Source organism: Salarias fasciatus, assembly GCF_902148845.1.
Source record: "Salarias fasciatus chromosome 7 unlocalized genomic scaffold, fSalaFa1.1 super_scaffold_4, whole genome shotgun sequence".
Classification (NCBI taxonomy): Eukaryota; Metazoa; Chordata; class Actinopteri; order Blenniiformes; family Blenniidae; genus Salarias; species Salarias fasciatus.
Window position 1 is genome coordinate 18,760,102 of NW_021941229.1, and position 24,189 is coordinate 18,784,290.

At 38.5% G+C, this 24,189-nt stretch overlaps 1 protein-coding gene across 1 annotated transcript in view; it reads right to left on the reverse strand.

Moving 5' to 3' along the window:
• Nucleotides 1-24,189, reverse strand: part of brinp1 (bone morphogenetic protein/retinoic acid inducible neural-specific 1) — a 124,270-nt gene that overhangs the window by 48,554 nt on the left and 51,527 nt on the right. The window contains exons 3-4 of the mRNA XM_030085199.1: nucleotides 21,441-21,631; nucleotides 8,343-8,512 (exon numbers count right to left, since the gene is read on the reverse strand). Of these exons, the coding sequence (XP_029941059.1) occupies nucleotides 8,343-8,512; nucleotides 21,441-21,631 (361 nt within the window). The remainder of the gene's footprint in view (nucleotides 1-8,342; nucleotides 8,513-21,440; nucleotides 21,632-24,189) is intronic.

The window sequence follows — 24,189 nt, forward strand, 5'->3', positions numbered from 1 at the left end:
CGTCGTCCTTCTACATGGAAACAGCAGACACACTGAAAAGGATGTTGTTATCATGCCAGACCACAAGTTGGCACTGTTGCTTGTTTTTGTCAACTAAAAGCTAAACTAAAAACCATCATGTCTCAAGATAATATGGACAGGGAGGTATGCTACTCCGGAGACCGCCATTGTTGTTATCATCCATCAACTCATGCTTCTGCAGAAGAACTGTTCACTATGGCCATGACGTGCAGGCGGAGAAGTAACATTTCAGACATTTCAGAAGTACATTCCAAATACAACAAAAGTTTTCCGTTTTAAAAATGTTGTTGTGCAAATTGGGTGTTAAAAAGGAAGCATGTCATTCTTCCAAAACTAACTAACCGATCAAATTGTGAGCACACTCAAAACACTTCACACAACATGTATGTTCGAACAACGGGAAATGATATTATAAAGTGAGACATGAAGAATGTGTTTTTGTTAGAGAGAAAGTTTTCTTGTTACCACTTGTGTTCATGGTCCAATAGAAAGCCGCCTGCTGTTGGCCCACTACATGAAAATGTATTTTCTTTCAGTAAAACTTCAGAGCTGAGCATTCTGGGTACATCTGCTTTGTGGGTTATGCTAATTCAGATGATTTATGCTAATGTGTTAGTTTACTTTGTCAGTCAGTTTGATAAGTTAATTAGATTTTATGTTTGCATCATGGAAAGTCAATATATAAATGACCCCAATTCACGTCTTGTGATAAGTTAACTTTAATTTTGAAGCTTCATTTAGCAAATTCCAGTGAAAGTGTGGATCTTATTGGTGAGGTTAATAAAAGGTGAAAACCTGCAAGAGAAAATGTACATGTAGGAGAGCCTGTAAATAGTAAGTAGAAAACTATAAATGAAAAAGTAAAGAAATGGAAGAGAAATTTCAAAGGAGTTTAGAGGTGGTAGCATGGTGTGCTGTTGCAGAAGAGCAATTTATTTTGTGTCTGTGTTTAATTCATGCTATATCACGCCCCCTTTGCACCACATTTTCAAGTGAAAACAGAAAACTTTTGTTGCATTTTGGTGATCCCTTTACACGCCAGCGGGAGACTGTACACAACTCGGTCTCTGTGTAAACAAGAATAAACAAACCTTGTCAGTAATAGCAATCTGACTTTATCGCCTGTCCATATGGATGTGTGTGTGCTTGCCATTGTTGATGGTCACCCCCCACGATTGACTCTGCATGAAAACTACACCGCATTCAGCATTTACGTGTGAACGGACATTGTTTTCAAAACGTTTCTGTGCGATCGCAAAACTTTTCTCAACAATGTATTTTCTACTTGACATGTATAAATGGGGTCTTAGTTTGCTGAAGAAGCTAAAATGCTTTTTGGTTTGAGTTTTGTGTTTAGGTCTTTTGTTGATCTGATCAAACAGTGCTCACAATATTTAAAAAAGTCTTGGCATTCACTTCATTAAACATGCATTCTGTAAAATACAACACAAAAACAAGCAATTCTAACTATTCATTAAAAATACATGTTTTATTCACCAACAATTTTAAAAAAAATGGACATAGGATAATGGAAACCTAATGGATGTGAAACTACAGGTCATTTGATATTTGCATGTGGAAATGTGGCTACTTCGATTTCCTTCCAGTCCTAAAACTTGCATTTGATGTTAGTGCGCGACCCCTAATCCTGCACCGCTGTGAATAAGTGTATGTAATTATCTCCACCTCTCAGTTTTCCCTCTGATGGACAGTCAACCTCTTCAGGGTTTGGGCTGTCTTTACCCAGAGTCAGCTGGGGTCAGACGCAGCCCCCCTCCCTTAATAACTTGAAAGTGGATAAAGTAAAAAATAAGATGGATATTTGAATAGAATATGGTTTGAAGGTCTAATTATAGACAAGACAAGAGGCAAGTTATGAAGATTTTGATATGCTGTATGGCTCATCTCAATGCCTATGTCATTGATTTTCTCTATACGATTCAGCTGAGAACAAACACCCAGTGGTGCATCTGACTGCAGGCCTTATTTTTTTAATGAATTCAACATAATGCGAACAGTGTTGTGCAATATATTGAGAATTATTATCGGATTACAGTTTGTTATTCAAAAAGTCCTTGTTTCTTCGGCAGTGATTGAAAATAAAAGTAATTACTCACTTGCAAAGGTAACTCATGCATTCCTTTTAATTCTCTCTCTGTAATTAGGATGTCTTGATAATGTGCACATAGTGCTGTAGTACATTAGCTGAGCTGCTCGCACTCGCTGGTTCAGTCTCATGACTGATTCACCCATTAAGTTCAGCTGAAGTTAAATCGGTTACTCGGGAGTCAGATAGTGGTCACTTTGGTCTGTTTGAGTTCATCCGTCATTACTCATTTTAAAAATCTGCTTCATGGCTGTTTTGATGTCCAACAGAAGCAGTAAGTGATTATATAATACATGTGAATATATACTAATGGCCTTCTGATCAGAAGATTGCTATTCCACTCCTTTATGTTACCAACACCCTGTGCTACTAAAGACAGAAAACAACAACAACCTAAAGCGCGCTTCCATTCCTTCTGTACACAACTTCCTTCATGCCCTTTGTGTCCATAACAATGTTTGTTTCACTTGATAGAGCAAACCTATTAAGCTGCTATTTTACCTTGTTAGAGGAGCAAGACACATCGCCGTGCGTTTCAAACAACTCATTACCAACTCTCAGCGGATGCCGTACCTGTTAGAGTAAAGAAAGGCTATCTTGCATGTCATTAACTAACTTGCTAACTCGCAGACTCACTAAATCCATTCCCAGACCTATCCCCGAGTTCAGCCGGAGCCTAACCTCCTGACATACGGTATAGGTCCATCGGTTTTGATCAGCAGTCCGCCGCAGCTGTATGGAGGCTCGCTCCCCTTCACGTCCCCTGCCTGGCTTTCTCTGAGAAACTGACTCAGCAGCCACTGTCAGGTCTGCTTAATTTTGTCATGCTTGACTTCCTGCTACCTGGAGTCTCATCTGCCAAAGCTCCTTAATCCACTTGTCACTCACGACAACAAAAAGCTGGGAAGGTTGCTCCATGAATGAAGACGAGGAGGTGGAGCACTGGTGGGTGTTTGGGAGAAAGCGGTTCTGGAGGTTTGGGGGCCGGTTGTGCAAGCACAGGTGCAAAGCAATAACTGTGATCGTTTTGCAGGATTTTCACGCTATTTCCAGTGTTAACAAGAGCAAACCATTAACTGATAAAAGAAAATACAACGCAGCATTTTGGATGGACTGAGTTTAGGTGGCCAACCCGAGCATATCCGTTTTCTATTGACAGAAGTCTCTGCAGAAGACGCCATTTGTAGAGCATGTAAAATAGTTCCTTGACGTTTTGCTGAGTGGAAGATGGCAGAAAATCAGTCTAAAACAAGGTCATCAAACTCATTTTTCCTCAAGGGCCACATGCAGCCCAACATCTTCATTTTGCCTTCGGGGAAAAAACATTGTCAAACTATCTTTAATTTTATTTATAAAAACAACAATTTGAAATCTTATTTGCTGCTCTGGCCAGATAATTTTTGTTTTACCTACTCGCCATCATAAGTAGGGTTTTAAACAAAAGATGTTTTGAAGCAACAAACTTTCACTGCAGCATTATTGCTCCATTTCAGTCCTGGGTCTTTGTGTCTGCTAATATCACAAAAAACTGTGGCCAACAGTGGGGAAATGTAGAATAGCAATTACTTTTAGTGAAGGGGAAGTAAAAGGAAAAAAAAATCTGTGTTTTCTTTGTAACTATCACCTTCATTGGACCGTTTTGCTGGCTGGTTTTTGCTCCTTCCTTCACTTTTCATCCCACAATGGACTCATTGGAAACACTTTAACAGTAAAACTTAAATGTTTACTGACACTGTGTTTGTTTCCATCACGAATCTTCAGTCCAATTATGGAGTTTAAAAGCTTTGACAATCACTCAGGAAAATGCGCAACATCACTGGAAGCATGATTCAAAGCCACTGATCAATCTAATGACAAATAACTGACACATCTATTTTTCTCGTTATTTTCATTTTAGTTTCTTTCTAATTGTGGTTTTTGTTCATCCATGTCATTTCCTCCAAGAATAAAATTGCAACTTTAAAAACAATCAAGTGGAGTTCAGACAACAGAGAACAAAAAAGACACAAAAACACAAAAACAAAAAAGGTGGCACTAATTTATTCCTATTCCTTTGTATGTAAGAAATATGTACCCTTACAACAGATTAAAACACGATTAAAACTCCAGAACAGATTTGGACATTTTAATGACATAAGCACATATCAGACAGAAGAATGTCAGTTTGATATTTTGTGAGTGAAATTTTGACCTTATGTGACACATGTGTTTGCTGCTGCGCTGAACAAACAGTACACACTGAGTAATCGCACTACCGGCAACTTAGGATCATTCCAAACATTCCAAACTCCTCATAAATTCTTAAAATGAGCAAGGCTTTGCTGTAAAAATAATAATAGTAATTTTATTGTGTGGTTGTTTTCGCATTTGGTGCCGAAAGTGCAACGAATAAAGAAAACTGTGAAATATCCATATTTTTGGATATTTTGCCAACTTTAAATAAATGTAATAAGATTCATAAACGGACCAAAAAGAAAAACACATTATTGCTTCACTCATAACAGACTCATCACGAGTTCTGTTGTTTCAATATTCCTATGAAAGCTGTAGTATAGTTGTTGCTATATTAACAATTTATGCTCAGTTACTCATCCTACACCGTCCTTTTTGTTGCTCCACTCATCATCTGTGTCAACTAGCAGCAGATTTGAAAATGTTCACATCAAAAGCATGTTTCTGACTCATCAGTATCAGAGGAAGCACACCAGACTTTCAGTAATTAATTGGATTAAACCTCTTTCCTGGTGCATCACTGTCATGTCCAATTCTGTGCCCAGAAATCGTCTCATTCCGCAGCGAAGAAAAAAACACGTATCCAGGCGGACTTTCGGCTTGAAGCGCAGCTCTAAGGATTGTGGTGAAGCACTTTGATGGGACTAAATCTCTACAATTAGGTGGCATTCTAGTTTCTCTCTATTGCAGCCTTTTCCCCCCCCCCCACATCTGCAATCTATTTTCTGCTAAGAATGGTGCGATTGCAGACCCATGACAAACCAGAGAAGTCTAAATAATTATGATCAGCAGGGCTTGAAATTAACACCCGCTAACTCGCTCGGAGTAGGTGAAAATTTGACTGCGGCAGATAACACAATTGGACCTGGGTTGTTGTTGGCCGAGGCGTTCTTACTCTATTACCACATAACCACAGAATCTCATCTACTCCATGTGCTCCGTTGTGGTACAAAACACAAATATCTTTGACAGTTTAAAAAAGAAAAACAACAAAATAACCAATTTCAGTGGGTTTCTTTCCAAAGCAGAGCACCGCTCCTGCATATTATCATGGCCGGACTGGAGAGATAGGCATTTACATAGTGAGCGTATTGATTTTGTCGCTGTGCAGCTTCGAACATGTTTTGTGTTCCCGTGTTGTGATATATCTGGCATATCCACAATGCACTTCATAGTCTCTAATCAATGCTGAATTGCTCTGGGTTGTCCAGGTCAATAACGGCGATAGCGGGAGCACAATAGAAGCGAAACGCCCAACGCGCTGCTCTGCAGGCTTCCTAATCAAGGTGAATTTCATCCATCCATCCATCTTCTATACCTGCTTTATACAACTTAAGGTCACGGGGGGGCTGGAGCCAATCCCAGCTAAGGCGATATTCTCTCTCAACAAAAACACATCCCAGACACAGAGCAGCACATGTATGTCTTCCTTTGTGTGTATGTGTGTCTTGTTTAGTCTCCTTTGTTGGAACAGCCTATATTCTGTTTTGCAAACTCAAAGCAAGGTCATGCCAGACAAGGGATGCAGGGCCTTCGAGACAAATTGTTTATTTGTAAAGAATTATAGTGGTTACCTTCAATTACTTGATGGTGAAATGATTCGTGACTGGATTTCCACAACCCTGTTTAAAAAGACGTGTTATATTTGCTGAAGGATGAATGTTGGACCCTGAACATAACATGATCCCGCTTTTTCAGACCTATTTCCAGGAGGATAAAAAAAAACCTGTCTTATTGTCAGAGTAATATGGTAAAGTCGATGTGAAGCAACTGCTTGAAAATCGTAAAATTCCTCATAATACATCATAATTGATAGAATGTTTAGCCTATCATTTTCACAGTTGAAAAGGAGATACGTTAAATCTAGGGTTTTTTTTTTTCCTCATTAGCTGTCTTGAAAAGCTCCAAATGCTCTTCATCTTTTGTATTTTACATATATAGAAATGGAGAGCAGTAATTGAGGTTTTGAAAAGAAGAAAGCCAAATGTTAAAAGAGGATTTACTGACATACCAAAAACAGTTATTTAATTCCTGGTGAATGCAGGCGGCTTTCCAGCTGTGATGTTTCCATACCTTTCAAATCCAAAAAAGAACAAAGTGCCTCCATAATGTAAATGAATCAGTGACTAATGTTAGCACAATATTTACATAAGACAACTTGCCAAAAAGCACAAAACAGCAGTGTGTTCAGAGTGAATGTAGATTTAATTCCTATGTTTTTATTGGAAACCTATTGTAATCCTGGTAGGGCCTCCCTCCTCCTGTCTGTAGCAAGAAGGAACACTTGGGCTAATTACTGAAACATGGTCACAAGAGAGGGATTTTCCTAAACTCTGGCCCATTTGGTTTTGCTTGATGTTATTTATATTTTACAATTGCTGCTCCTACTGCTCCCCCCTTCTCCTCCTCTGTGTCCCTGAGTGAACCAGCCTGGGAATAATCACAGTGGGCATGCAGGCACAGGCGGAATGCTCACACTGCGCACAAATACCATTTGGCTTTTCTTTTTTCTTTTTTTCTTTCATTGGGTGGTCAAAAATAAAAACAACAACAAAGGGATTCAGTTCAGCAGAGGGGAAATAAATTAATAAATCAGGCAATGTTCCACTGTGTTAATGTTCACGGCGACTTTAATCTCTGCACCACCTATTGGTAAAAAAACTGTATATCTTTCTCTTTTCTAATCTGGTTTACCACGCCATGTGGAACCACAGAATTTCCATTTAGTCACGTTAGCAAGTGTGTGTTGAATCCATCTGCCCTTGTTTGTGAGCTCCATCCTGAGATTGCATGCGATGCAGTGGTTTATATTCATCACATCCACCCCTCTGTGTGAGCACTTCTCTGAAATATGTTCATTTAGTGAGTATCAGTATTAAAATGAGATCATCTTTGCAACTCTAGCTTCCTAATGCATATTCATTGGGATGCATTTCCTTTGTCATTTTCTTTTCCATTTCACTTATTTGTATTACACGCCATCTGTCTCTGGAGGAAAATGAAATAAGGTGTTTCTTCGTCTGATTAAAAAAAAAAAAAAAAGTCATGGTTTCTTTTGGAGAACAAACTATGTTTCATTTCCACAAGACCGACTGTATTTTTAATAACAACCTCCTATTAGGAGGTTGACAAAAGTCACAAAGGAGCAAAAGGTCAGCGATACCCAGAGTGGCACCAGAGACAGGATGTGAGGATCCTCCTCTAATCTGCTTTCATTCCCTTTATCGTGTCGTTCCAGTTGCCTGTAACCTCATTACAAATTAGATCAGTGGAAGATTAGAAAATAAGCCATTTTTGGAGCTGTCATAAATGTTGCTTTGGAAGGTTTTCACAAACACCTGTTGTTTGGCATGTTGTGTTTTCTTCTAATTAATATGAAAATCCCTCCAAAATACTTCAAAGTCCTCTTCAATCACACCTCTTCAGCTTGACTTTAATGAATTAGAGGTATGCACATTTATTCATTAATAGTTTTTGATTTCTTCATATTAAATTGTTTTAGATTTGATCTATTTTATCTCATTTAGACTCCAAAACTAAATCGTCTTGTTCTGTTTTTTTAATATAAAATATTTTTTTCTTCATTCTGTTTAGCTTCACCTAATTCATGAAAAACTTTCTTAGTGGAACTTTGTAATGCTTCTTTTTATCCTCTATTTTAGTGTTTTATTGTCAGTTTTCATAACCTTAATTATTTTATGCTTTCACTTGATAAATTGTCTGTTGAGAAATTTTAATTTAATTCATGTGCATGACAATTCTCATGAAAATAAGGCTTCATTAATTGATTCTAAGTTAAAATTGGTCAATATATCAGTGGTATCACACATCACCACAATTTATTGTTCATTGTGTGTAATCTGTCCATACTGAACTTGTTTTTTTTCCTCTCCTGCAGTACATCGATGACTTCTATTAACAAGAGTATTAGCAAGGATCAATAAAGATGTTTCTGCATGTGCATGTTTTGGAGTGCACTGACCTTGATGGCGTTGGTTGAAATCTGGATCTCGTGCAGTTTCCTCATTGTGCCGTCACGGTCGATGAAGTAGGACGAGGCCAGCTGATGAAGGGCTTCCACATTCTGCGTCGCGTTGGCAAGCTTCCTGTCCAGCTTGTTTTTGGCCAGGTACATAGTCAGGGCCTCCTCTCCTGCGGGGAGCGAGAGGAACGGAGAGATGATCGTCTATGCATGAACGCTTCATAAGTTTTGGGGAAAAAAAAAGGGGAAAAAAGCTAAGTAAAGTATTTAAGGTTTCAGTTAGAGAAATTATCTTAAAGTACACTGAATAAATAATCCAGAACTAAAGTCTGCAGTCTGCAGATATCTTCTATTTTTGTGAAAGCTGTCAAATCCAGATTCATCTGAGCTGCCAATGGAGCTCTTAACATAATAGATAAGTCAGAGGTGTGGATACCAAGGTTAGCAGGTTTGGCACGAGGAACCACAAGCCCCAGTTTTCCAGGAACTGTCTCCATATTTTCAGATTTATCCTCAGCTGGCACCATCCCCAGAAGTGTCCCTGGACTTACCGCCGATCGGGACGGCATGATTGCAATGAGAGGTCTGGTGATGAAGAATTTCTTTTACCTCAGATAAGTTTTATCGCTCGGAGAACAAATATATCACGACCAGGTGTTTTCCTTCCCTTCCGCTACCTCAGGCAAGGAGAAGGCAAATAAAGTACAAACAGGCAAAAAGGAAGCAGCAATACAGATTGAAGAGATTTAATTAGTGTCAAGAAAATTAGAAAAATAAGAAGTAAGTGCAGGATCTGCTGCAGCTGGTATAACTACATAGTGCCAATTAAGCCACACTCAGGAGGACTGCATCTGCACTCTGGCATTGTTTGGCATGTTCCTTGAGCACCACTATTTTTTTTTTCTTTTTTGTGATGACTAAAACTACTCATGCATGGTTAGACTAAATTACATACCCTATGTTGTGATACTAACACAGCCCGAGGAGGTGCTAAATGAGTGGTTTCTGTTAAATTTCTCTCACACGTTTACACACAGGAATGAGTTTATTTTTCGCAGCTCCTTTCAAAGAGTTTTTTGAAGAGCACAAAAAAGTACCTTGATGCCAAAAAGCTGTTGTCTGTTAAATAAACCAGCCCGTGCAGAAAAGAGAAGAGACACTGACAGGTTTTCATCGGATCTGGAGAATTCGGTGTGTATCCGTCTGCCACTGCTATCACACTAAATTTTACGAAGGATCCTAATGAGTCACTGTTGTTGCTTTCGGTGGTGTCATTCCCGAGACAGCTGACCTGACTTGACCTGAAATCCTCACTTATTTGCAGACGTAAAGACTGAGTTTGCATTCATGATTTGACATGACAAAAAGTAGAATGAGGGCTTTTGACTACTGTGAATGTGGGCATGCACACACGTTTCTGCTCATCCCTTTCTGGAAAACAGCTCGAAACTCAACTACTTCTCACCCAACCTTAACCCATACCATATTTTCAGTTGCACCTCAATGTTTCGAGGAAACATTTTAGCTTCACCGTCGAAGAGCGTCGGCAAGCAGCTATCTTTCAAGAGCTCCTCTGTGAATTAGTTTTCTCAACTCCTACTGTTCTGCCTGTGGACCATGATTAGTGTTCTATGTTTTCTACCACGCAGTTGTCCCTCACAAGTTTCTCAGACACTTCAAACTCTTTTTGCAGTTGTGTTTTGTTATCCTCTGAATATATTTTCTCACTGTTCAGAAAACAAAAATACTCTTGAGCTTTTGGTTTTGGTGACATTTTGCTTGCACTTTCATTCAAAAACGGTAATAGTGAAGGTTTTTCTGGTGCTACTGTAGCAGCATACTTTTGTCATACAGTGCCATCTTGTGGTCTCAGATGGTATGTACTGTTACATTTTGATAAATGGAATTTAAAATCCAGAAAATATAGTATGTGGACTTAGAGCAGATTTAATGCAAATACCAATCGAAACGCATTGTATACATGTAAATATAGAGTGACATTTACACTCTTTGAAACACACAACTTTTTTTTTGTGTACATAAAGCACAAGCCTAAATAAACACAACATTTCTCTTCATGGATGTAGTATGTCTCTGAAGAACATTATCAACTGAGAGGTCAGAAATAAAACCCCAAACATCCTCACTTTCATCTTATTCATGTACACGGTTATGTTAAGATCAGAAAGGCAGAAAGTTTGAAATTAAATGGGCCAACGACCTTTCAGCAAGTGTCTTCGCAGGGGGAGGGAATGTGAACATTCAGATCAGCAAAAGCACCAAATATTTACTGAGCACCAGACAAACGCTCCGATCAGCATGTCTCATGCTTGTTTGTTGACACACTATAATACTTGAGCTGCTCATTCAATACACATCATATTTCCCCATCTTTTCCTTTCCGACGAGCAGAAAGAGATGCATAAAAAGCAAACAAGCAAACACCAATTCGCTTCCACCAGCTCACACAACCTTGCCTTCGAAAGATTACTCTCCAAAATGGCAAAAGCGTATGCCTGGAACCCGTTCAAGATTGTGTCACATATGCTCAGATTTCCAGCGCTGTGAATGGTTGTTTGGCCCTCAGCGATGCATTGGAATTGGTCACTTAACTTGTGGTGACCGTGACCAGGGGTGGGTAGCAGTCAGGGCCAATGTCTCATGCCTGGTTAGAGTACAAGTACTGAGGGGACGAGGGCCCATTCTCTGACGCTGCCATGCTCTCACTCCCCCAGGGGTTAGCAAAGTTACTTACACACACTTGACTTACACTACTGCACAAGAATAATGGTCCCACATTAAGCCCTTGATCTGCTATTTTTTATCTCCATTGTAACTTAGCGCGGCATGCAGGAGGTCTTCGGCACATAAATATTTTGTGGTTATTGCTTTTGGTCAGGCAAAATCATTACCTCCACGGCTTTAAAAAATTCATCGGTGTGCACCTTTCTGTAAGTAATACACTGTGTTAGAATATTACAGGGCACCTCGCTGGCGCACTGCCAGGATTAATCAGCTCATGCAGAGTTTATGTGTTTACAGCTGAGAGATATTTAAAAGCAATGTACTGTTTCACCTCGGATCGGCAAGACTTTTTACACGCGTGCAAAGACATTGATGAAATCGGTTTAGTTTGTGCATGCTCGTGGAGGTTGATGACAGGAGTGTGAGTACTTATTTTCTTCAAATATATGAAGGCCACTTAATGGAAAACATGGTACATATGCATTAAACTACATATCTTTACAGTATAGCAAGATGCTAATGTGTTTTCTTTTCCAGATGGCTCATAAATTCATACACAGAGGGACGCACATGGTGTTTTGGGGAGCTGGGTACATCCTATAACTTGCCTAATTAATGCTCTGCAGATACACTATGGACATGTATATTTTAAACATAGGAGAAATAAAAGATATCCTCAAGACTGTATTGTGTGTTTCACAACCAGCCAGAGTGAAAAGCTGCAAAGCCCAAACACTGCGTGGGAATTTATGGAAACTGCAAAGGATTTCAAAGGTTGATGTCAGACTGAAATTCTATATAACTTTTTTTTTTTTTTTAAAAATAAGAGGATAAACCTTCAAAAATAAAATACATGATACTCCACTCAGCTGCACCTGCATTGTTCCCGATTTACACAGGAAACATCGGGAAAGCAGGAGTGTTCTGAGATAGCCACGCTCGCTATGTCCCATTACGCTCTGTACATTTCGCCGTGTTTGTGGAGGTTGTTGTTTCCAACAACAACGTCTACACAAAAAAGTTCCCGGAATAGTAAATGACAGCAGTGTTGACAACTTTCACTGGGCAAGTCTCACACTACAACCCCAAAACACAACCATAGCTCTGCAAATGAGCTGCAGCCTCAGGCTTCAGTGACCACAAGTCATTTCAATAAAGTGCTGCTTCCTCCTCAGTGCTGAACACATGCGACTATTTCACTGAGAGGGTCTCTGATCCAGGCTCAGGTTGTGTATTTCTTGTAGGGTGTAGTTTGTCACTTCAGTTTCCAACAGTTCTTGAAGTAAATCTCTGTCATTTTTAAGTATGCATATAAAAAAGTACAAGTTTTGTTTTTTGACACAGTGGATAATGTTAGTAAAATCAAAATTTAAACTGATTCTACTGTGTTGTGCAACAGCCACAATATATATAAGCATTTATTTAGTTTTTTTTTCTACCATTTGTTGCAGTAAGTGTGGATTCTGTTGGTATATTGAAGCTTCATCTGTATTTTAGCCCTCCGAGCCTCTCTATTTGAGACAAGTTTCCCAGAAATATATTTATCTGCTGAATTTAATTGGATCTTTCTCCTTTTAAACTTTCGTGAACAATTTTATTTTCTCCCCCAATTCAAATGCACCAGACCTCTCTGCGCGCGCTCAAATGGGATCCACAGCGAAACAGCAGCTCCCTCACTTAAAGTGGAGAAAATGATTTCAAACATATGAAGCAGAGGAAACGACAGATGTGGTAAAATATATTCCTTACGGCTTTAGCAAAATGCAAATCTGTCCTTCACAGTTTTTTTTTTTTTTTTTTTTTTTTTTTCTGTAAAAGCAATAACTTCCTCTAGCGTTTATTTACAGCCCTGGGTGTGCACTGACTGCTTCTGCACGATAAATTCCTGGACACACAGAAAGGTTTGGATTTTACCGTCAATAAACATACTGCACTTTTGTTGTCAGTGGCTGCAGGCAAATCACAGGTGTTAAGCATCTATGTCAAACTGTTTTGATGTGCTTTTCAGCTTCAGCTTGAGAACTGTGTTAAATCGACTCACAGTGGGGTTGTCTTTTGTTCAAAAGTCTGAGATGTATTTCTTCCGTACCGGCTTCAAGTCTCCCACGCGCTGTGTGTACCCAGGTTGAAGTCGGGTCGTGTGCTGCACTTCAAAAATATACATCCCCTTGATGCCTCTTTTTTTAAAACATTCACAGATGCCAGAAACTCAGCTCCGGGTGGTAGACGGGTAAAATGTTAAGACAGCAAAATAGCTGCAGGTAATTGATAATTATTTTCCCAAATGTTTCCGCAAAGTCACTGGCAGCCAGTGTTCAAAGGGAGTCGGAGAAAGCGCTGCTTTCTTAAATGCTTGCTGGGATGGAGCTTCCCCCTAACTGGCACTATATCTGCACCCATTTATTGACCCTACAGGGGTTTTGAAGTAATACAAATGTATCTGTATATGAATCAGACAAGATCATGCCAAGGAAAGAGGTGAGTACACCTGGAACAAGCTGAAATAACTGACTTCTTCTGGGAGCGGCCATGTTACAGAACAGGCTTGTTAAATGCGTTGTGAGATGTGGAGATCTCGGTGGCTCCCCGGAGTCTGAGTGCTGCTGATGGGAGAAGTATTGTAGAATTATTTAAAACGAAAACCTAAAAACCTCGAAACAACTCTGGTGAAGAGACCACGAGATTCACACATTCACCGACAAACACCCTCACACCACATCGGGCTGTTTTTCACACCGAATTGTGATTATAACATGTCGACAGAACTTCCAAGTGTTTTATCAATTAAAGGTGAAATTCTAATTACGACTACAAATCCCAAAGCAACATGATCAATGTGCGACATATGAAAACAGGAACGCCAATTTATTGTCAATCACTGCCTAACCTAATACAGTCATAGTTTCTAATTATATTCTAATCTCTAGATCTTTCAATTTGTCCATGTTGCATTTACGTTTTGCCTTTTATTCAAAGCACTCACGTCAAAAGGAAATATTTGCTCTGCCCTGCATATAAAACTGAACATTACGTAGGTTATTCTCACGAATGCAGTCCACATAACATCAAAAAATAAACAATCCAACAATCCAATTTAAATTTTTAATTTTCTATGTTGTGCTCATTTCAAATCTTTTCTGCTAAAAGTGGAGCATCATGGGTGTTGTCGGTCAGTTTAAATGGTACAAGGTAGACAGTACAGGACAAAGAAATCTGATTACAGAAATTATTTTTGATGACAATATTACTCTATTTTGTTAAGAACCACAAATATCTTTCAATTATAAATACATATTTCTGCACAATATGTATTTTTTATTGTTGTTTTTAATATAGATTTCAAGGATGAGAATTAAGACAATCTGTGAAATATTTGTGAAAATTATAATGAATTGATTAAAAAAAGACATTTGTTGTGATTGCACATATCATGCTCTTTATGTACAGTTTCATAGATATGAATTCAATTTTGTTTTCAGAAAGAAATGACTTGGGCATTCTCAGTAAAGCGTCATTAGAAGCGCATGCCTGTGTGTGCTGACTCATTATGACCGTTCTTTACTATCATAGTATTTTTTTTCCACTCTAACTTGCAAGGTTTTGTCCTTTTCTGAAACTCATGTCAAACTGCATTCAAAAAAGGCAACTGATGACAATAATTGCAAAAAGTGGAGAGATCCCGAAGCGACCAATATGACGTGAAATGCTTCCCTGTGGAAGTGACTGTACACATTACACAACATACACTTAGTTTGGTTAATCTTACACAAGTGCTCAGAAGAAAAGGAGGAAAAAAAAAAACACAAAGCTGAAAGAACAATGAAGGCTTTTCAGCTTTAGGGGAGGCCACAATACTCCAGGGTGGAAAACGGCAACTAAGCAACCATAAACTGTTTAAATATTCATATTTTAATATGAAGCTCTTTCTTGTTTTTTAAGCCGCCTTGTTTCACCTGGCAAATGTTTGTTGTACGAATGAATAAATAAAGAGTCACACTTTATTTATGTGGCTGAAAACTAATAATGTGCCTAACTAAAGGCTTTAGTTTTTGAAGCTCTTAGTTTGAGGGGCTTCAGCTGAAAAGCCCTTAGTGTAACCTGTCGGAACCGGCAGGGACCATATATATAATCTGCTGTCAAGATGTTAGAGAATGTTGAAGAAACTCTCTGAAGATTTTAAAAACAAACAAGCAAAAAAAAAAAAAAAAAAAAAGGAAAATTTGTATTTTGACATGAATTATGAATTTGCAAAAGAGATTGTAAGTCACAATGAGAGCATGACAAACAAAATGTGAGACGGAAACAAGTTTAACTGTTAATATGCAAGACTTTTTGTCCACTTTTCAGTTTTTGTGGCAGTTTTTTCAGTGATGCGTTGTTGGATCAGGCAGAACATCTGCAGTCACACAATCCTTAAAGAAAAAAAAAAAGGGTTCCTATCTGTCCAGGAAAAGTCTTCTCCAAAGGTTGATTTCTTGTATTCTCACATGAGTCTCCTTGGGGATATCCTCATGCTACTCACATCAGAGACAAAAAAAAAAACAAAAAAAAACTGAATTTGGCTCACATGATGGAAAATCCAAGTAGTTTCTGGGTCAAAGAGGAATTGAGGAATGAGGAAGGATGACTTTTCAGCCATCTTTCTCCAATTCTTCACAATGACTGTAATTCAAGCCAAATATGTTAAGCTCCCTAAATGTGGACATACTTTATCAAGACTTTTATCATTTATAATGTTAGTCATTAAAACTTAACTTTCATGCTGAGAATATGTTATTTTTTTTCCATATTTGTGCTTCTCAAATCATGAAGTATCCTATAATGGTGAAAATTGTAAAATACTTTGAGATTTTGGCACATCAAATACAATCTAAAAAAGGAAATAATATATAACACGTTAGATGTAGATCAACTGGACTAGAGGTTAGAGCAGCAGGCTTGGGATTGGACGTTTACATGTTTTGATGCTGACTTCTTGACCTTTAACCCCAACTGATCCCCAGGAACCACTCCGTGTCCACCCACTGTTCACTGATAGATAAGGTGATTTAAATGCAAAAAAAAGGTAAGTTTCTCATAGGGATCAGTAAATTACGATTTCTAGCCCGTGTCAGAGAAGAGTGTTGGGTGAAAGTACCAAAGGTAAATTACAAGAATGTCATGAAAAGTGTGGAATTACTCAAATAAATGGTGATGATCACTACACCTATGTATAATTGAGAAACAGACTTCAAGAAAACACTCGAACTATAAAGACAGATTATATACACATGTGCTTCACAGCCATCGACCCTTTAAAAACTGAAATCGACATCCTGTGAGCATCATGATTTTGCTGAAAGGTCTAAAAGTTAATTTCTTAAGTATCTATTAAGATGCACTTTATTGCAATTAGTTCATATTTTGTTGGCTGGTTCCCAAATTTGTGTTTAATTTTTCTAGTGGGCTATTCTGGAGATCGAGCATGGCTGACCCAAGTGAGTTGTTGAGGGAAATATAATACAATTACACAAAATAAGCAAGAAGGTAGGAGCTCAATAGATTTTCTGTCATTCTTGATGATTTCAAATGATTTCAAAGAGGTGTGGAGCCATGGCAATTGCTGACTTCCAAAACCGGCAGGAAAAACATTAAAGGAGCAAATGAATAGCACATGCTTGGCGACATAATGACGGTAATGCATTGTGGCCATTTTTATTCACTTCAGAGGAGGAGCCTCTAATGGGGCTCTTCACACTTGACCACTCAACTTTAAGTTGCCTGGGAGAAGAAGAATTCATTTCTTTCCTCTCGAGTGTATAATGACTCATGAGACTCCAACGTGTAGGTGGCTAAAGAGAGAATTAGCCTCTTCTTCTTGCTTTATCGCCGCGCTCGCATACACGTTTATTGGTTCATATAACTGTGTTCTTTAATGGCCAATTCCAAGGCCCGAGATAAGAGCGCACTGACCCCCCGGCTTGAAACAAAGGCCCTCAAGGTTGAATATAACATGGCGATAATCGAGAAGCAGAGGAGATGAGCCAGAGGTTAAATTCAAAGAGGAAGGGGGGGGGGGGGGGGGAGAAAAAACACATACGGTGATGCAATGCAATGAGATTAAAAAGGATGCTGTGGTTGAAAATGATACCACGATTATATCAGTGACAGTCCCCTCCACCCACTCATCCACCCACTTCCAGCCATTGTCCAATTTTAGCCATCTGGTGCATCTGGGGCACTGGCAGGCTTCCTAAACACACTTAATTACATTTTACCGCCATACAGTGTTTCAGCCCGATATTGTATTTCCAATTTCCAAAAAAGGTGTCACGTCGTAAATCACCTGACAAAGCAGTTTACGCAATATTACATTTTTTTTTTACCCTTCACACCTGATATTCTTCTGCAGTTTGGTTAAATTATTAAAGTCTAAATGGACTGCAATATTTTAACATGATATGAAGCTGTAACCGCAGCTTTTTTCCTGCATTGGTGATCCAAGTGAAGCTTTATTTCTGCACATAAAAAAAAACTTCTTTTGGGTGCAAAACATCTCCACAGATGTTGTTTGATCATTGTCTATAAAGATCCCCATAGAGACAAAGCTGCACGTCTCCATCAGCACTATTAGTTCTCTTTAAATAATTACTGTGTCGTACAGGAGAGCAGCTTTAATTAAACTGACATGGCATACCTATATCCAAGCCTTTTTTTTTTTGTCTGTTTTATTTCGAGTAGATGAAAAAAAACAAAAAGGAAAGAGAACAAAGTAGTGAAAAGTATTGTGAATATTTCTCAAAGGCATTCGATTTCCAGATTACAAAGCTACAAACAGCATTTCACACAACTGGAGCAACTACTTGGCACTGTTTCATGCATACAATTATATCATACAGGGTCTGAGTAACAGAGCGGATTATCTCACTAATTATATCTTTAAAATGCAATTGGCAAAGTAATCACAGCGAGCTGCCTTCATGCATCCCTCAGAGGTTGAGATAAGATAAGAGATACTGAGGAAAAGCTATTTATATTTAGAGTTGGACAGGAGGGGTACTCAACTTTTATTTCAGAAAAGCACATTAAACATATTGAAAGTATCCATTAGAGGAATTATTGCTGCTTTCCACAATGTGTTTTTTGGAACTGCCTCAATATAAAATTGCCTAAAGTGAAAACTTTGCTCACGTGCATGCTCTCTCTAGTGTGGTCTAACCGAAAAGAGAGATTAAAAGTAAAGCTGAGGAGGACAAAAGTAGTACAAATGATCATTCTCAACCAAAATCAAATCAAAGTTAATGCATATTTTTAACATATGTGGAAAAGCATTATACAGACCAAAATTTGTCACTTTTTATTCTAAAAAGTTTATAAATTATTTGCATTTCTCGATTAAATATCGGCAATAACCTGTCATCTGACTAAACTATCATCCTATGTACAGTACGTACATGCCAAAAAGTTCCCCAAATACACATAACTAAAAGCATTGTGTCGTATATGTTTGGAAAACTGTTTAAAGAATTGCTGAAGCAAAGTTGTCACTTTTCTTTTTTTCTTCTTCTTTGTCTTTTTTCTTTTTTTTTTTCTTCCAAAGTTTAAATCATCAAGCAGGTAAATGACTGGAAGGAAAAGATTAGAGAACAAGGGTCCAAATCGTGCAGGCAGCAGCACTGATCTCAATTAGTGGAACAATTGAATCATGTATAATTCTAACGAGTATTTGTGAAAAAAATTAAATAAATAACAGTAAAGGAAGCGGACGTTGCAGAAAATGGTTGCGTTGAGGGCTTGCACTGAATTTGCACAAAGAGACAGTTGCTAATTATGTCAATAACAAAAGCTTTTTGTGTGGTTAATATTTCATCAAAGCTGTTTGATGTGAAGGAGGTGAAACAGAGAATTTGTTCTATATGGAATTGTGTTGTTCTCACGTCCGGCCCATCCTTGCATGCACTGCTGAAAAAGCTGACTGGTGCGTCTATTCACAAGATGTTCCGTGCATTTTAAGGTGAACTTGCTGGAGGCGGTCAGCAAGGCTGCGTCAAAACTTGTTGCTTGAGGTCATTGAACATTCAACTGAACCTGAACGCCAGGTGTACTTTCAGTCCTTCGTTGTGCTTGTGGGAGCATGTGCAAACAAAGAGAAAAAAACAAAAACAAAAAAACCTTTATAAGTGCATTTGGTGTGTAATATTCACTTGCAGCATAAAAATTAGTTTATGATAATTGTGTCTGTGGTTTTACTCAACTATGAATATTTCAGTGAATTTTCCTTTTTTACTTGTTGTTTAGTCTCAGTATTGTATTTTTATCTCTCGACAATTAATTTCTTTTAATCTTTATCCCGACCATAATCTTTATTTTTAAATACCGGCTTGTAATTTGTTGTATCAGAAAAATATTAATTCACTGGTTTCTTTTTTTTCCCCCATTAGTTTTTGTTTTTTTAATGTTTGTCAGATAGCAACAGTTTCGCCTAAAACATTATGAAAATTCTAATTATTTTTTGCGGCGTTATCAAGAGCTATTTTTTTCCTTCTCACTTATCAAAAGCTTCCCAAAAGACACCACTGGGATAAGATGTGGAGACTCTGGATATCTCTATCCTGGCGGAAAATCCACTTAAGCCACACAAGATGGAATACCTCTACAGCAGAGAGCCCACCACTCAGTCAATGGAGGATTGACGATCGAGCAAATTGAACGGAAGACAACAGAGAAATCCACACGGACTCCTCTCCCTACCTTCATTTAGTATTTGTTCTCAAATCTAAGGGAAATTGTGCTGTCTTATATGATGCAATTGTACTCTATTCTAAAAACACTGAACATTTCAGAGTTCCTTTTTGCTTCTGCAGTTTATTTTTTTAACCCCATGGAGAGCAAGTCAGCTCCAGACTGCTTCACTGACCTGACGTGACACGGCTACATGCAGACAGATGAATAATCCAGGACAACACAGTGTATAGTCAGAGTATAACAACACAAGGTCATTAAGTCGTTGCAGTTCCCTGTACAGACAAAACAATTGCATTAGCTTTTAATTCTTTTATGACCAGCATGCTCTTTATTCTGACTTCATGCCTGCGGAACTGTCCTAAGGTGAACAATGAGGGGTTTTTTTTTTTGGTGACATTAAAGGGGACATATTATGCTATTTTTCAGTCACGTCGTATCGGTCTCAGAAGCCCGAAAACCTGGTATTTAAGTTTGTTCGCCCCACATTTATCCTTTGTTTGGAGTTTCAGCGGTCTAAAAAGTCGCTCTGACGAGCCCTCCTCAGAACAGGCCGTTTCTGAGCCTGCTTTCCAGTATGCACTTGAACGCATCTGTCCACACACACACACACACACACACACACACACACACACGGTGGGGGCACAGTCAGGGGGAGGAGATAAATCCCCTTATTTCAGGATAAGGGAGCCAAACTCAAACTCGACCGTTTCAGCTTCCGTCTAGTTTTATTTTCACAAAATGTGGTGCAACAAGACAGGCAGAAAACAGTTTTCAAATTTGAACGTTATAATGAGGCTACGGCAACACATTCTACTATAAAAATCTCTTCACAAAGTGAAAAAAGCCTAATATGTCCCCTTTAAGAAGTTTGCAAATTTCCTGGTTCCCTGTTGAGGGTGTAACCTGCCTTTCACCCGATGTCATCTGGAGTCTGTAATTTCACTGAGTTGAACAAAGTGTCTTAAAATTATTTAAACAAAATTCACATTGAGGATCTACACACTGATTTCAGGCTAGAAAGGTTTGTATCTACAACCTGCAGCTGTTTAGCCATATGTGACTGAAACTGACACCTGAAACTTTAGATTTAATGTAATAAACGTTTGATTCTTATTTGTACAGTAGTTCATTTATCAGAGGGCCATTTATCTTCAGGCAACAAAGTGAAAATGATAATAAAGGTAAAGCAGCAACAATGGAAAAGGAAAAAAAAAAAAACTTGAACTGAAGCTAAATGACAAAAACAGGCAGAAATTGTTTGAAAAATAAGCCAATAAAGGTAACTAACATGTCTTATGGAGTTAAAACAACTAATGGGTAAAAAGACCAGAAATAATAAAATATCCGCAGTGTGAAGAGGTTATATTTTGCAGCTTAATTGAAAATATATATAAGTGAAAGTGGCAAAAACAGCTCTTTAGGTCGGGAAATTTGCAAAATGATGATCTTGTTTAACACTTTCACCTCAAATATTGAGATCTGAATACAAGAGTCATCGTTCTTGTCTACATTTCCATGTTTTGAAGGAATTGTTTCTGATAAAACTCAAACTGTGCCACAATAAAGATTTGAACAACATGTTATCTGCGCGTGAAAGAATGTAAATGAGACGGACGAAAGTTTGCTTACCTCCCAGGGTGGCTGAGATGAGAATGTGAGTTCCATATTTTCTAATGATGGTGTCGATGAACTGCTGTGTGGTGGGTCGGCGGCCCAGCAAGCGAACGCTGCGCTGGAACTCAGGCATGAGCGGCACCGGGTTGCGGATGAGGTCCCGTCTCTCGATGGCGGTGTTTCTCACCTTCCAACGTGCAAATTCCCTGACGAGGGAAGAGGACAAACGACTGGTCACACCAAGTGTTTGCATACATCGACACGTTGATTCAAAGACGATCTGTCGAACAAACCATCATTTATTATGAGAGCAGCCTTCTGTAATGTTCATTTATAGCACATAATTCACTCAAGGACTTTTTTGAATATTTTTTTTTCTCAATTATCTATAAATAAAATACAAAAAACCAGCAATGTGTTATACAGATGAAAAGGTACCGTCGGTGAAACTTCACCCATGTTCTGACTGCCGTTAAAGACGCATTTGACAGTGCATAAATGTTAGAAAAGATCCTGCTCAATATTTGCGTGGATGCTCACGATGTTTGCTTCTACACCCACTGAGACACACATCAAGAATACATTTCCACAGGCAGACATTACAGACATCTCAGACATCTCTCTTACTCTGAGAGTTAGGAGACGAAAAAAAAAAAAAAAGAGCGAGAGAGAGAGAGAGAGAGAGAAGGAAAAAAAACAAATAAACCTGCCCTAAGGATAAAAAACAGTTTTCTCTCAGCTGTCTGAAATGCAAAAGCACACACTCCATTACTGCCAGGAAGTGGAAGTCAGTGATTAGGCGTTGATGTCAGGATGCATTTCTTGTCTGATGAAACTTTCAATGCAGAATGTTACACTGGCAGTTTCTTACGCCTCCATCATGCAGTTCCGACATTTACTTTTTGTCTGTTAATTGGGAAATAATCACAAAATAAAAGCTCACAAATTTACTCTCAATTTGAGTCTAATTTGATCAGGTGCAGTTTCATTTTCATTTATTTTTTCTTCTTTTCAGTCCAGATTGTTTAGTATGATGCATGTTAATCTGTCAGCAGTGTTGTATGTATGGTGCATATGCTCACACTTTCACTTTAAAGCTGTGTATACATATACATACAGATGGTCACATTGAGATGGCATGAATGCAGACGCGTGTGGGGCGTCTATATTTAGCATGGCGATGTTCTTTTTAATTCTAAGGGTAAATGTAATTTCCCAATCACTTCCTCAGAATGTGATATTCATCTATATAATGATTCCGATGTGGGGATTTGAATAATGAGCCTATTCACAGTAAGTGTGCAACCTATCATGCATTAAAGCCTCTATCAAACAAAGGGATTTAGCACATCAATAATAATTGAAATCTGAGCGCTTCCTCCAAACGAAGTCCACAAGTCTTTGAATAAATCGCTATATAAAACTGAAAAATATAAAAGCAAATTAATGCAAATACATGACAGGAGAAAGCACATGCTCGACACCATCCAAATATCCAAATAGTTCTTCAAAGAACCTTTTTTTTTGTTTTGTTTTTTTATTTTGTTCTGTTGCTTAATCTGACTAAATTGCTTGCTTTCTTCTTCATGGAAAGACAAATGAAACAAAATGATAAAGGATAAAAGTGGAAGTCACACAAACAAGATTGGCCTTTAAAGCAACAATCACAAAAAGGAATCTTTTGATACTGATAATTTCGACAATTTACGAGTTTAAATTAGATTCACAGCCTAAAACTGAGATTGTCTAGTTTGTTTTTCTACATGCAAATTTCTTTTTTCTTTCTTTTTTCGCCGGGGGGGTGGGTGGATGTCTATAAAGCTATAAATCTATTTAAAATGGATTAAATAGATCTCTAAACTCAAACATCATATGAAGCGTAGAACCTATGACTATGACCACTTTGTGATCACTACTATCTGCAGGTCTGGAACAACCTGAGCAAAGCTATCCATAAAAAAAAGGTGGTTATATTATCATTTACCCAATAACCGATTTAAAACTGCAATGACACAAGCACAGAAGAAAGAGGAAATGGAATATCTTAAATCCACTCATAATATGTGCACTCATTTCAGCTCGCGCTCTCTGTTTGCGATTGTCACTTCGTCCTTTATTCATCCGACCGCTGCGTTCGTTGATTTAAACATGGAGCGGCATGAATAAAAGTTACAGCCGAGCGCTAACGGCTTCATCTGGAGGCTTTCCTCCTGAATAGGTGGGGTCTCGTCAAACGGCTCGGTCACTTAGTTTGAATCATCCGACACGCAGTCAGCAGTGTGTGAGTCCACCCGACCGTGGCTTGATGGCAGCAATTTTTAATGCTCTATTCAGCACTCTATATTAGCATTTAAAGTTCCTTTCTGCCAGTCGACTGTTACGTAATCGCACAACTTGATAATGCAGCTGACATTTCCAAGGTAATATCTTGACAACTCTCTCAAAGGACAGGTCATTTTACACATTTAGTACGCTGCACCAAAGCGCTGCACCAGGTGAACATTTACCATCAAAAAGACAGAATGAATACTTTATGAAAGTATAGACTTTCACAGTGGACAGGAGGATGTCTGCATTGGGTTTTTCTTTACTTTGTGTAATCACATATCACGTCGAGTAATGTGTTCTCCACCAGAAATCCGATAAATACTTTATGACAGACTTGCAAGAAGTCTTTCCTTTGAGAGCCGGACGATTCCTCAACACGGCACAGACGCGAGCGTTCATCTGGCAGGACGGGGCTCACCACTCATGCCAGGACACG